Raw genomic sequence first — 13555 nt, forward strand, 5'->3', positions numbered from 1 at the left:
TATCTAGAATCACTAAGATAAATACTTTTATTTTGGTAACAAAAGAAGATATCATTAATAGATAAAGACTATACAAGAGGGATAATGAGATATCGTCTGAGAAAATTTGACACTCCAAGACTTAACAAAAAAGCATTAAAAAAAAATACCTAAGAAAAAAAGATATTATCAAGACAATGTGCCAATCTCTTTGAAACTCCTGAAAGCTTGCCTCTTCAAAGAATTCATAACCAACACACCACAGAGAAGCCAAGTATTTATTTTTACCCCAAACCAGCATCCGGTTTAATTTTTTTCCCAAAAAATGTATCGAGTATTTTGTTCAATCCACAAACCCCATAATACTGAGAAAAAGTCACACTTCCATAAAGTTGCCCTATCTTTTCTTCTACCAAAGCCTGCGAAGGATATTTATTAAAAGTCTTTCACTTCCACCGAGGGAGGACAAACCTAGCTTCCTCCCATAACACCAAAAAACATATTCCATATATTTCAAGAAAATTCACACTGCAAAAGAAGGTGAAAATTTTTCTCAGAATTCTTGTAACAGAACACACATACATCGGGAGAGAGAGGTGTCATAGGTCTCCTAATTTGCAACAAGTTATTGGTAGTTATCTTATTAAGCACAACCAGCCAAGAGAAAGCCTTTATTTTAGGGGAAACCTTAGCCTTCCAAATGGTAGAGTATAGCAGGAAAGAAGAGTTGGAACGAATCAAAAATTCAAAAAAAAAAACATTTGCACAAAAACACTTCTGACTGGTCCAAAGACCAAGGACTAACGTCCCTCCTTGAAGAAAGGTTACCCCCACTCAATAAAGATAACAAAGATGAGAATTCCACAATCTCCCTATCGTTGAGAGGTCTTCTAAAACGAAGATTCCGGGAAACCAAAGGACAGCTCAATTCACCAACAAAAAAAAAAAGGCTTTATTTTGGTCAAAAACCTAGAAGGAGACAAGGGAGAAAAGTGGAAAATGTTGCATTTCCAAGCCAAAAGGACTTTCCAAAAACGAATATGAGAACCCCTCCCCACCTCAAATTTAGTGTGAAGGGTGAAATAAGGATACATCTAAGAAATGGACCTCCACAGACTCCTCAAAGAGAATCTTAAATTAGCATTGGTATCCCACCCATTCTCATCCATGCCAAACTTATTTCTTATTACTTTATTCCAAAGGGGCGATTCTTCTAAAGGGAAGCGCTATAGTCATTTTGGTAGAAAAGCAGTGTTTTAAAACACCAACTTCCCAAGACCCCAAACCCCCTCATTTTTAGATCTACAAACCTCATTCCAACTCAATAGATGGTCCCTATGACCCCCCCTCGCCCCACCGGACCACAAAAATTGTCATAATCCTTTCAAGCCTGCAAGCAATCCCCACCAAAATGTTAAAAATAGACATGAAATATAAAGAGATGCTAACAAGACAAGCCTGAACCAAAGTATCCACCCCAAGAGAGAAGAGGGCCCCCTTCCAAACATCTAATCTCTCCGTCACCCTTTCCACTACCTGGTTCCAAAAATCATAGCCTCTAAGGTTAACCCCACAAAGGGACACCAAATAAATACTTGTAATCCTACTATTTTCCAAATTTACTTTTATGCCAAAAACTCACTTTAAAAATCATAAAAAAAAAAGTAAGCGCATTCAGAAAAGACTAATTCTCTAAGAAAAAAATAGTATCACCTGCAAAGAGAAGATGAAATATCATAACAACCTCCTTTCCAAGTCCCCATCCCAAACCCTCTTACAGACCCTCTATTGACATCCCTTTCTATCATTTTACTCAAGATATCAACACAAGAACAAGCAAAAAAGGTGACAATGTATCCCCTTGTCAACACCCCAAAAATTCGTAGACCACAAGTCCACGACTTAGGTTCCCCATTAATAATGAAAGAAAATGCTTTAATGCAAAAGAATATTTTACAAATCATTTGTTTTAAAAGTAAACTAAGGTTTCACCAAAAGCAACAAATTTGAAACAAACAAGACATCAGATATGAAAACAAAAGAAAGGAAGCAAAAACGGAGGAAAAAGCATGGCTTATTCTTTGAGACAAGCACATGATTACTACCAGGATCAACCAGCTTGCATTTCTAATCAAAATCAATACCACATGAGCACAACAAGAATGTCATCATTGTATGCATCATGCTAATGAAAGCTTGTGCCATAAATCAAAAAATGAAATTGGCACAATCATAATAATGAATTATAATTACAAAATGAAAGTTTGTGACATAAATCAATAAAAATGATAAAGGCGCAATCATAATAATGAATTATAATAACAATAGTGAGAAATAAACCTTAAAGGCCTTCAAAAATCCATCCTCCTCTTCATCATCCAAAGTAGCTTCTTCATCTCCAGCTTGTTCACGGTCAAGTAATCTATTGAAAAGAAAAATCCAACAAGAAAATCTTCAAGCAAAGGTATTTGAACTTCGCAAACCAAAAAGGGGTACAACATAAAAACAAAATTTCACCTATCTATGGCGGCACCATCATAATGGATCTGGCGGGCTTTTCCAGCTTCATCATTCTCATCAGCAAATAGCTCCTTTGAGCCATACCTTATGATGTCATCTAACTCTTCCTAAAATCAATAACAAAACATTTTAGAACAGTAAATTGTAAAACTAGTAATTGGAAACCAAGTATCGTCACAAAAATAAAGGACAGACATACACAGAATATAATAATGTCACAAACGATGATTGTATGGCATATGGCTATGTAACACATGGTAGAACAATTTTAACAGTCCAACATTTGAACGGCTATATTTTGTAGCAAGAAAACCACGAACCAACATCAAAATCCAAATCAAATGTCCTGATGCAGACTTGGAAGAACTCAATATTTGTGATTCAATGCTTAAATAACAGCATCTTATTTTGAAATCCATACAAACCCCAACCCCCCCCCCCCCGGGAGGCAGGAGGAGGCTACTGTTCAATATTGTAAGTATGCATTTTATACAGAATTAACCTTTAAATGATAGGAAAAGAAAAATTATTGAGGATACAATAATAAAGTCAAGCAAACAAAACCATCCAATCCTGCTGAAAATCTAAGAAGCAGATTCTACTAAACAGCCAGATGAATATGTCCACAAAGAAGCAATTCTGTTTCAAAGCAAATACAAAGGCAAAGAACGACCATGAAAGAGTATGAGCATTCCTCTCAAACCAAATGGAACAAATGACCCAGAACACCACACAAAGTTCAAAACACAACCTGATTGCATCCTTATGCCTCCCAAATCCTCTGAAAAATTTCGGGCAGGGGGGCATGTTGAGGGTGGAAAGCCTTCAATGAGCTCAACACATGCTGCACACCCAACATTCCCCGAAGGAACCAAGTAACTTATTACAAAAGCTCCAAACCACTGTGTAATGCAGGAATAAATGAGATGGTACTCATCACTAGCATAACACATCTCACACACATCAAAGATTTATGATGTCTCCTAAAGTGCAGCAGATTGTTGGCACTAACTCTATTGAAAAACCCAACCAAACAAAAGCTTTCTATATACAATTAACGAGGCGAAAGGGGGTGCAGTGAAGAATAAAAGGATTTACAAGAAAATAGCCTAAAACCATCCAAAGCCCAAACCTTAAAGGTCCTTTATAGAACAAGTCCAGAAAGAGTCAAACAAATGGAGACGCAAAGAAAGTTCACTGGCCTCCCTATCATTAAGGTTCCTGAAAAAATGAAAATTTCAATACAATCCCCATCAAGAATTAAAAAAGAGGAAATGGGTGCATCATGAAGAATGGTGAAGCAAAAAAAAAATTGGACAGGGAAATAAAAACAGTGTTCCCCTAATCATAAATCCTCCCAAAAGTGAACCAGAGAACCATCTCCCACTCTATCCTAGATTAATGGAAAGAATAACTATGACATCTGCAAAATGAATTATCATGGACTTCCATAAGCTACTCTAATTCTAATGTTAGCATCCTGCCCATTCTCCTACAAGATAAATTTACTATTGATCACTTCATGCCGAAGAGAATTAGTTTCCAAGGGAAAATGCCACAACCACCTTCCAACAAGAGTGATGTTCTTATGCACCAAATTACCAACGACCAACTCAACTTTTGCTTTTTTGGACCTACCATCAACCTGCCAACTAAATGATTCCAACTTTCACCAATGCCTCAGCAAGAAGACTATCATCTCCAACTTAGAAACTATCCCAACAGCTACCTTAAACAAAGACCAAAAATAAAGAGGTCCAAGGAAAGAGAGGCCTGACTCAAAATAATATCCCCATCAAATGGCGGGGAATAAAGCACCCTTCCAACTATATAGGAGTTCTAGATACCTTTGCAACGGCTAGATCGTAAAACAAACAGATTAAAGAATGCCACACAAAGGGATCCCTAACGAAACACATTACCACAAAACTCCGCAGCCCACAGAAAAACTAGAGGCCATGTTTGAACTCAAATTATTAGCACCTAAACCGTTTACCCATATTAATCCTTAACCCAGGCTCTCTCAAAACTTACAAAAGAGAAAACCAATCATTAGAAAGAAAATGATGGTTGTTTGCAAATGTGAAACAATGTCATCATCACTAAGCCTTAGCCCTATCAAACATACGCAAAAAACATTCACTGCCAAAATAAAAGGAGAACAGTGGATTCCCTTGCCACACACCCTAGAAGCCAAAATTTTTTGTTCCTTCATTAATAAACATAGAAAAAGATGTGAAAAATAAACCCCTAATCCAACCTTTCATCCTTGAATTAAAACATTCCCAGCCAAAGAACTATCTAAAATACTCAAATTCACCCTATCATACTCTTTCTCAAAATCCAACTTAAAACCAAGTCATTCTCTATTGGCTCTCAGCATTCTCAAACCACATTGGCCAATAGAACAACCAAACTCTGCCTACCGCCAGCAAAAGCAAACTACAAACTAGAAACAGTAGCATCCGAAACCTAGCTCAACCTCTGAACAACAACCTTTACAATGATGGTCAAGCTAATAGGTCTAAAATCATTCATCGAAATAAAACGAACATTGACACATTAAGAAGATAAAAGTTGACTTCATGTTTTTACCAATCACTCCATTAGTATAAAATCCCAGAACACTTTCAAAAATCAGTCTTAACATATCCTAGCACTCCTTGATATAATTCCAAATTAAAACTATGTAGCCTAGAGCTTTATCCTGTAAATTATAGAGGGGAACTCCCCCTCCATATGTATGTGTGCCTATATTTTTTATGTAAGACATGACAAAATTGGTCCTACAGTCATTAATATTAGCCATGTAAAGAGGGGAACCCATTATCAATATGTGTAAAATTTAGGAAACAGACACACGGACACTTAGAGGGGGAGGTCCCCCATATAATTTCTCGCTTTATCCCACTTCATGCCAAACACCACTTTCCTAACCTCATCAAAAGGCCTCTCAAACCACAGAATCTCATCATCGAAAATAGGGCACCAATACAACCACTGGATTATAGGCCAAAACAAACCTTCCTCAAAAATAGATTCCTATAAAAAACCATTAATGTCCTCAACAATCAAATTAGGGTCTAACAATAGTTCCATGACTGGTTTCCAATTCTTCAATGACATTTTTCCTCCTCCAACCTTCCTCTTAACCCTTTTTTTTCCTTTTTTTTTTTTTTTTTTTTTTGTTAATAATCTTCCACTTAACCCATTTAAATCTAACCTTCTTCTATCAACACATATCTTCCTTCAAAAGCAACTCCTCCAGCACTGTATGTAGATTACAAAAACAGGGGTCTATTCGCTTCACTATTTTCCTAATCCACAAAAGAGACGCACAAGAAGAATTCTTAAAAATTTACCTTTCTTCTACTATCTACTTTCAACCAGCCATATTTCTCATGATTTGTGTAATCTCCACCAACTTTAACCCAAAAAAAGGTGTATTTTATAGGAGAAAGCACAATGCAAGGAATTTTAACCTATGATATGAGCACAAACCATGAGTAATAATGCATAAGCATTTTGATTTTTATACTAAAAACTTATAGAATATAAATGAAAATTGTCCAAAAAATTAGCGAATAATTATAATAAAAACAACTAAATTTATGAAAGTATGTATAGAAAGGTGATTTGCTACTGTATAACTTAACCATGATCAATTGCAAAGATGCCTGAAAGAGCCTTTTCATTAAATGCGTACAACGCAAATAATACTCACCTAAGAGTAAGACACACATGTATGTGTCCAAGGCATACACATTTCAGGCACAAAAAACTTTCGGTTATGCCAATATTTCTTCTATGCCTTGACATGATTCGTCTCACTCCAAAAAATACAGACATTTGAAATTCAAGCTTTCTTCTTTTCAACACAAAACCTTCATCCTCATCCATATTGCTCCTCGTTGGAGCAACAGGCACACCCAACCAAATCAAACCAACAAAGCATTTTCCCAACTATATTCTTGGGATGTGGAAACTATTGGTTAACCCCATCAGTTGAACCATAAGCTTACCCCATTACAACAACCAGCATCATTCTCCACTCTTCCCCTGGTTCCAGGTTTCTATGGCTTCAACTTACAATATGCCATCATTGCAAAGGCCAAACCATCTTATCTAACCTTACCCCAAATTGCTGCCAACTTTGACTACTCTCTGATAATTCCATGATTGCATAAAAACACAGAGTCTTTTATACATACATATTGATCTAATTATCAACATTCATGCAGGTGGTGAAAAAATCAGGAAGAGGCATCATTCTGGTGAAAAAGCATGCACTTGTGGGTTGCTGTGGACTCTGGTGGGAATGATCAAAATAAGAATTTTTCACAATCTGTAGATAGTCTTCACTCTGATGGTTTCCTCTGTTTTATGTCTTCTTGTCTGCCTCTTTCCGCAATTAGGAAACAACACATTGATCTTTTTTCAATTTAGTTTTTATTACCAAAAGAAGGAAAGTAAGCAATAACACCTTGTAATTCCTAAAAAGGGGGAAATGAGAAGTTACAAAACTAAAATTACGTAGGGAGGATGCATAGATACCAAAAACATAATCTCTTGCACCCGACTCATCCTAATTTATTATGCCTGACGAGCCTGAGAGGAATGTGTAATCCAATCATATAGTTAGAAAAACATGGCACCTATAAAAAGTTAACCAGTTGCATTACCTTCAGCTTAAATCTCAACTTCCAAGTCATTAAAGGCATGTTCTTATTTTCCTACATTGATTACCAACTCACCAAACCCCACTTTTCTCCAGAGTCCAGACTTACTGTTGATTGTGTGAATTACAACACAACGAACGAAGAGTTTAACCTACTCATAAATATTTAAATTATTTGCCATCTTATTCTACTAGATAAAAAACTACAAACAATTTCCATCCTGTTATACTAAAGTTAAAGTAGGTATTTTATTATTAGAGGTTGCAATAAAAAAAGGAGGGGCGGGGGAGGGGGATACAACATGGGGAAAGGGAAGTACTGTTTAAAATATTATTTCATATTCAGAATAAATATATAAATATTAAAAGCACATCAAAATGCTTCCCAATACGTCAGCATCATATTCAATATATTAGCAATATCACTAGATTGTAATCCACACCAATGCATTTATAAAGCATCCTTGCTTCATAAAAGATTAATGAAGCATGTTACAAACATCGAATAAATCATGTGGATTGATATCAAAATGTCAGACATGAAGAAATCCATTAATTTGCTATCAGGATCCAATTTTGGAATCTGAATTCATGATCCAGCAACCTTGATATTTAGTCAGATCCCTGGTTAAGATTAAGCCACAATTTTTCACCTTCACTAAGAATGATTGAATGAACACAGAAAAATTGGAAGCAAACAGGGACCTACTGGCCATCAATCCTAACTCTACCCTCACTTTTAACAATAACCTTCTAAAAATTACAGGCCACGTACTCTTTATCTTCTTTACTTTAAGATACTCCAATTCTATCAACGGTCACACTTCCTACCCAAAAAAAAAAACAGGCATATACTCTGTAATTGAGAATTAAGGTTTATCCTGGCTATGTCAAACAGATCTTGTTGTGGCATACAAGATACCAGGAAAACACTCACTGCATATTTCAAGATAACACATCCATATTAACTCCATGAATATAGCAATTTAAAGCCCATGGTAATATAAGCATTCAATGCTAGGAAATTTGAGACTCTCCAATTATTTTAATGATGGTCAATGTTCAAAAATATAACTAAATGACACACAGTTCTGCCGCACATAGGTTCAAAGATCCATGACCACATCACAACTCGAGAGTAGCAAACAAAGTAAATGAATATCCGCTCAATGTCATAGCATAATAAAGCGACTATCACTCCCAAAGTCTCTAGTCAACAGCACTCTGTGATATGGCAAACGATGATGCTTGAAAAATTGAAAATAGGAAATCAATGGGGAAAAAAATGAAACATTAAAAAATTGAAAAAAACAAATTGTAGCAATCAAGTGCATTTATTCAATTTTTCTGCTTGATAAACACTTCAAAAGAATTCATTTGGGAATCAAATCATCCATAACTGTCAAAAAGTAATAAATCATCAATCGATCTGCTGAAAATAGCCTGATCAGCACACAGATTGAAAATAGATGGAGTATCAATCCACAAAAATAAGAAACTAGACAGAAAAATAGTAGCATGCATTCCAATTGGATACAGCTAAGGCACAGAACCGGAAGGGAATTGAGGTTATATGAGGGTTCAAGTCTCTCCTACAAAACTAAAAGTTCAGGAGCATCCCTCAAGCTGGCTTCACCACTACAGAATCTCTTCCTTATCTCTGTCTTAAAGTTTTTAATAATATATATATATATAAAGAAACAAGAAGAGAATACAATAATGAGAACAAGCAATTCTCCAACCAAAAAAAAAAATTTATTTTCAATAATAGAAGAAGATGTATTAAGGTAGAAAAGGTACAATCAAAGCAAGGATACCAAATCCTTAAAACAATAAAAACAAAAGAAAACTCAAAAATAAAAATAAAATAAAAAATAGAACAGAACAAAAATAGAAAATAACAACCACTAAAATAAGCCAAGAAATCCCCTCTTTAAACCCTTCCCATCATTGTTCACTGAACACTTCAAATTAGCTAAATTCATTCTGACCCTTCTTCACCCTAGATTTGCCACCATCAATCCTGACTCCATTACCTCTTTGATAAGATAACATGAGGACCAACTGATCCAACAGCCTCTGAGTTTCAATATCCTTCTCAGAAATTTTGTCTTGAACTGGAGTAGGCAGAATTCCATCCTTGAACCTTTTTAAAATCTTTGGGGGCCTCTTCTTGAAACATATTAATACCTTCTAAACCTTCTAATGGAGGAGGCGGTGTGAAAGTTAAATCCCCGAGACGATCAGTGGAAGAATCAGAGGAATATCCACACTGTTCCAGAATATGGTCCAACAATAAACCTTTTCTGCATTCAAAATCAGTACTCCCTATATTGTCATCATCCAAAACATCCCCCCGTCTCTTACTTTCCTAACTCAATTTTGCCCTCTCATCAATTGGGTCTTCCCATATACTTAATACCCCTTTGGAATATCTATTTATAATTTTATGCGTTTTCTCACCAGATAGTTCTTGCTTATCTTCAATACGTTTCCTCCCTTCAAAAGCCATCTGCATTTCTTTACAATGAGCATACACCTTACCACTACTCAAATTATCTGAATAGTCTCCCTTTCCAACTTGATTCCCCACTGAACCAAAAATGAAATCCTGATTGTCAAAATCATAAGAATTAATATTCTTAGAACCAAACTGCCCCCTTACAATCCTGAAGCTCTCCCTAATGTCATTTTCCTCCAACTGAGGAGAAACAGCATACCTATCAGGCCTTCCTCCTTCCATCTCCTGCATTTTACTTTTGTCCGAGCATCCCTCATCATGGCCATCAAGGATGCTACTAGAAGGACATAATATTGGATCACCCTGTACACCATTCGGAAATGAGCGCTGTTCAATTTGTTGCTAGTTCGAAGAATGATGACCCCCCATATCTTCCCAAGTCGTAGGCAAAGAGGCTCCCTGAACACAGGCTCCCTTGTGTTCATGAAGCTGTATAGAATCTTGGGCTTCCTAATTAGGTGGCCCGTCTGCTCTTCTGATGAAGCTTCCTCACTACCCAAACCCAATTTTAAATCAAATGACTGCTTTTTGGGCCTCCCTGACCGATAGGCCTTCCCATCATCCACATGAGAAACCCTAGTCGTCTCTTTTTTCACTGCTCTTCCAGCAATGTAGCCTTTAATGCTGTCAGTAGATCTTGAGAAGCTAACTAAATGACCTCATCTTGCGACCTTCTCCCACAATGAGCACGAACCATCTCCTGTATATTCTTAAAAGCTAATTACATCCACCATTGCCTACACTTCCAGCAACAACCTGGGTCCATGAGTGATTTCTGTCAACTTTTTTGCTATCTGCTCCATTCGAGCCTGACTGACAAGAATTCTCCAAAGCAACAAATGCATACACAAATCGAGACCACCTTTCCCTTTTTAGCCCTTTAGAAACAATCATTGAATTCTTCTTTCCCCTCCATCCATGTCATAATTTCATGAAGTTATTTGCACTAGTCACAGGAATCCCCATCCTATTAATCAATACAACCCACCATGAATCTTTGAATTCCCATGTCCAAAGTACCAGCAAGATCCGAAAGCCCTAAGAGATGAAGCCACCGATTGCACTTCAAATTCTTCTCAAGAATAAACTAACCACCAACCGTCCCTACCTTATCCAGCCTCAAATCAAACGATTTCCATTCAATCTAGATAGAGCAAACCCCCCACCAACACACCTTAGCAGTAAAAATGACAACAGATGAGAGAGAGAAGTGAGATGGAAGGGCGAGTGCATAGGAAAAAAGACCCTCGCCCTGTCCTAGTCATTTTTGTGTTATGTAATAGTCACCTCTATTCCAACCAAAAAATTTTCAAAGGACTAATATTTTAAAAGAATATTCTTGATTGCATAGGCTTTCAAGGAAGTAATGGTGGTGTTTTGTTTGTTAGATGATTAAGAGCTTCACTTTGTACAAGCCCAAGAAGATACCTTCACAGAATATTAGCTCATTATGACCGGAGTTTGGGACTCAAATGCAATGGGGCTTAAAGGGCAACCTGGGCAGAAAAGTAAAATGTTTTAGATCATTATAAAATGAGTGCAATTGTTTCTTTATTATTAAAAAAAGGAAAAATTAAAAAATTAAAAAATTAAAAATTAAAAAAAATTAAAAGAAAAAAAAGAAAGATGAAATTAAAAGTGCAATGCAGCCATTCATAGAGATTAGGCTAACATTAGAACATAAGAGAGAGGCTTTGTAGCGATGCTCAATTTTATGGCTATGTATCTTTGGATGGAGAGGAATGCCAGAATTTTTAAGAGCAGGGCTACTTCTCTTAATTTTCTTTGGAGTAAAATGGTGTTTCTCACACCATTGTGGGTTTCAGTAAATTGTTTCTTTCAGCATTTACCTATGGCAGATTTACAGTGGGATTGGAATGCTTTGATCCAGTAGAGCTATTTTGTAATTAATTGCCTTTTGAATATTCTGTATTATTCTTTTTCTTGTGTTCTGGGAGTATATCTTATTCCCTGTGTTTTTTTTCTTCTTTTTGTGCTATTCTTCTCCTTCTCTAACACATTCTTTGTTTGTAAAAAAATTAAAAATGTTGATAATACAATTTTGCAAGACAGTAAAAATTGTCAGATAATTAAAAATATTTTCCAATATGGTAAGAACTCCAATAGCCATCACTTGGACCTCAGAAAGAAGGTTTCTACCTGGTTAATGTTTTGTGTCTTCAGTTTCCCAACAACTAGATGCTCTAAAACCATTTTTTTCTTCGTCATCTGCATCATTCTTTCTTCAATGGATCCTCGTGTTATGAGTCTATAAATCATAACCTGCATTATGTGAAAAAATTACATGAACAAACATATCATAACAAGGTATGCTTGTTCATGTCTAACAATATCTGCAAATTGAACTTTAACCTTGTTAGTTTGTCCAAGTCGATGAGCTCTAGCCATTGCTTGTAAATCAGCATGGGGATTCCAATCACTAGACAAGAACAGCGTGTGATGAGTAAAAAAATGAAAGCTGGAAACTTTCAAATTATAATAGTTGAGATTGAGAAATAACATAAATTTAGAAACTCAAAATTCAAATAAGCATAATAAACAACAGCTGAATGGCCTTCTAGGATGAAGTCTCAATATACTTAAATAATTAAGGTGAAAAAACCAGAATGCCATTATCTACATTCTACTGCTAAGCCATTTTACATAACCCTTCACTCCATCTCATATAACAATATTATGATTCAAGAGTTGCAAATTATTCAGCAACTGGAATAAAAGAGACAGAAGTGCACATGATGCATAGGAAACCCTCCCTCCCCAACACAAAAAAATTAACAGTGAGCTTCACACACTATACTCGGTCGGCTTGTGGCCTGAATTTTGACCATACATGGCTAACCCTTTCTAATGATATTTTTCTCACTACCATGATTTCCATGATAAGAAACAATAAGAAATTATCAGAATTTCTAAAAGCACTGAGCAATACTAATGCACCAATGGATCTTGGGGCCTAAGAGCAAAAGCTGCAAAGTTCAGGCACATGCTTGAGTGATGTAATGTGCACATCATTGAAAAGTATATAGAACAGATTTAACAGAGAGTAGGGGAAAATCTAGATGAAAAAGTTAAAAAATAGCAATTTTTGAGTACCCAAAACAAAAATAAGAATTTGCGCAGGAAAGGGGGAAACACATCTAGGGGGGGGAGAGGAAGGTAGCAGGTTACTGTTTTGCTTTTTATAATATATTTTATTCCGGTTTCTGAATGCCTGAGGAAACACTTAGAAAAAATAAGCATTCGAAGCATAAGGGAAAAAATCAGTGAGGCACTGTTTTGTGCAACTAAAGCTCCCAATCTTGATGTACACCTTTAAGAGCACCTATGTAAATGCAGCATGCAAAAGACCTCACAAGTGCTATGTCCATGGGTCTTCATGCCTTAAGCTAGATGACCACTACACTTAAAAGCTTAGGCAGTTAGATTCTGGGACAACCATGTATATCAATCCAACACTGCAAGTCCGCAGCCCAATGCATGTGAAGAAACAAAGAAAGAATAAAAACACTCATAATGTGGAGTAAGGTAATGTTTTACAAACAATAAATGCACTTAACAAAAACTGAACCCAAGGATCTCCAAACAACCATGGGTCCATGGCTCTAATACCATGTTAGATCATCATTTTACCTAAAAAGTAAGTTAGTAGGCTGTGAGCAAACAACATCTATCAAGCCTTATACCTCAAAGCCTGGATATCAAAGAGATGGCAAGAAGTTATCTTATTAGAAACAGTGAATTTTGTAAAATCATTCCACCAGCATGATCTTGCTTCAAAGAGATAACTATTTTGCTAAGATATTTGAATCTCATTTGACTGTTTACAATTATAAGGG

At 36.1% G+C, this 13555-nt stretch overlaps 1 protein-coding gene across 1 annotated transcript in view; it reads right to left on the bottom strand.

Annotated features, from left to right (window-relative positions):
- LOC131151762 (CHD3-type chromatin-remodeling factor PICKLE-like) overlaps positions 1-13555 on the bottom strand; it is a 131667-nt gene that overhangs the window by 56295 nt on the left and 61817 nt on the right. The window contains exons 17-20 of the mRNA XM_058103165.1: positions 12072-12138; positions 11859-11981; positions 2497-2606; positions 2320-2401 (exon numbers count right to left, since the gene is read on the bottom strand). Of these exons, the coding sequence (XP_057959148.1) occupies positions 2320-2401; positions 2497-2606; positions 11859-11981; positions 12072-12138 (382 nt within the window). The remainder of the gene's footprint in view (positions 1-2319; positions 2402-2496; positions 2607-11858; positions 11982-12071; positions 12139-13555) is intronic.

Source organism: Malania oleifera, chromosome 3 (assembly GCF_029873635.1).
Source record: "Malania oleifera isolate guangnan ecotype guangnan chromosome 3, ASM2987363v1, whole genome shotgun sequence".
In the NCBI taxonomy this organism is placed as follows: Eukaryota; Viridiplantae; Streptophyta; class Magnoliopsida; order Santalales; family Ximeniaceae; genus Malania; species Malania oleifera.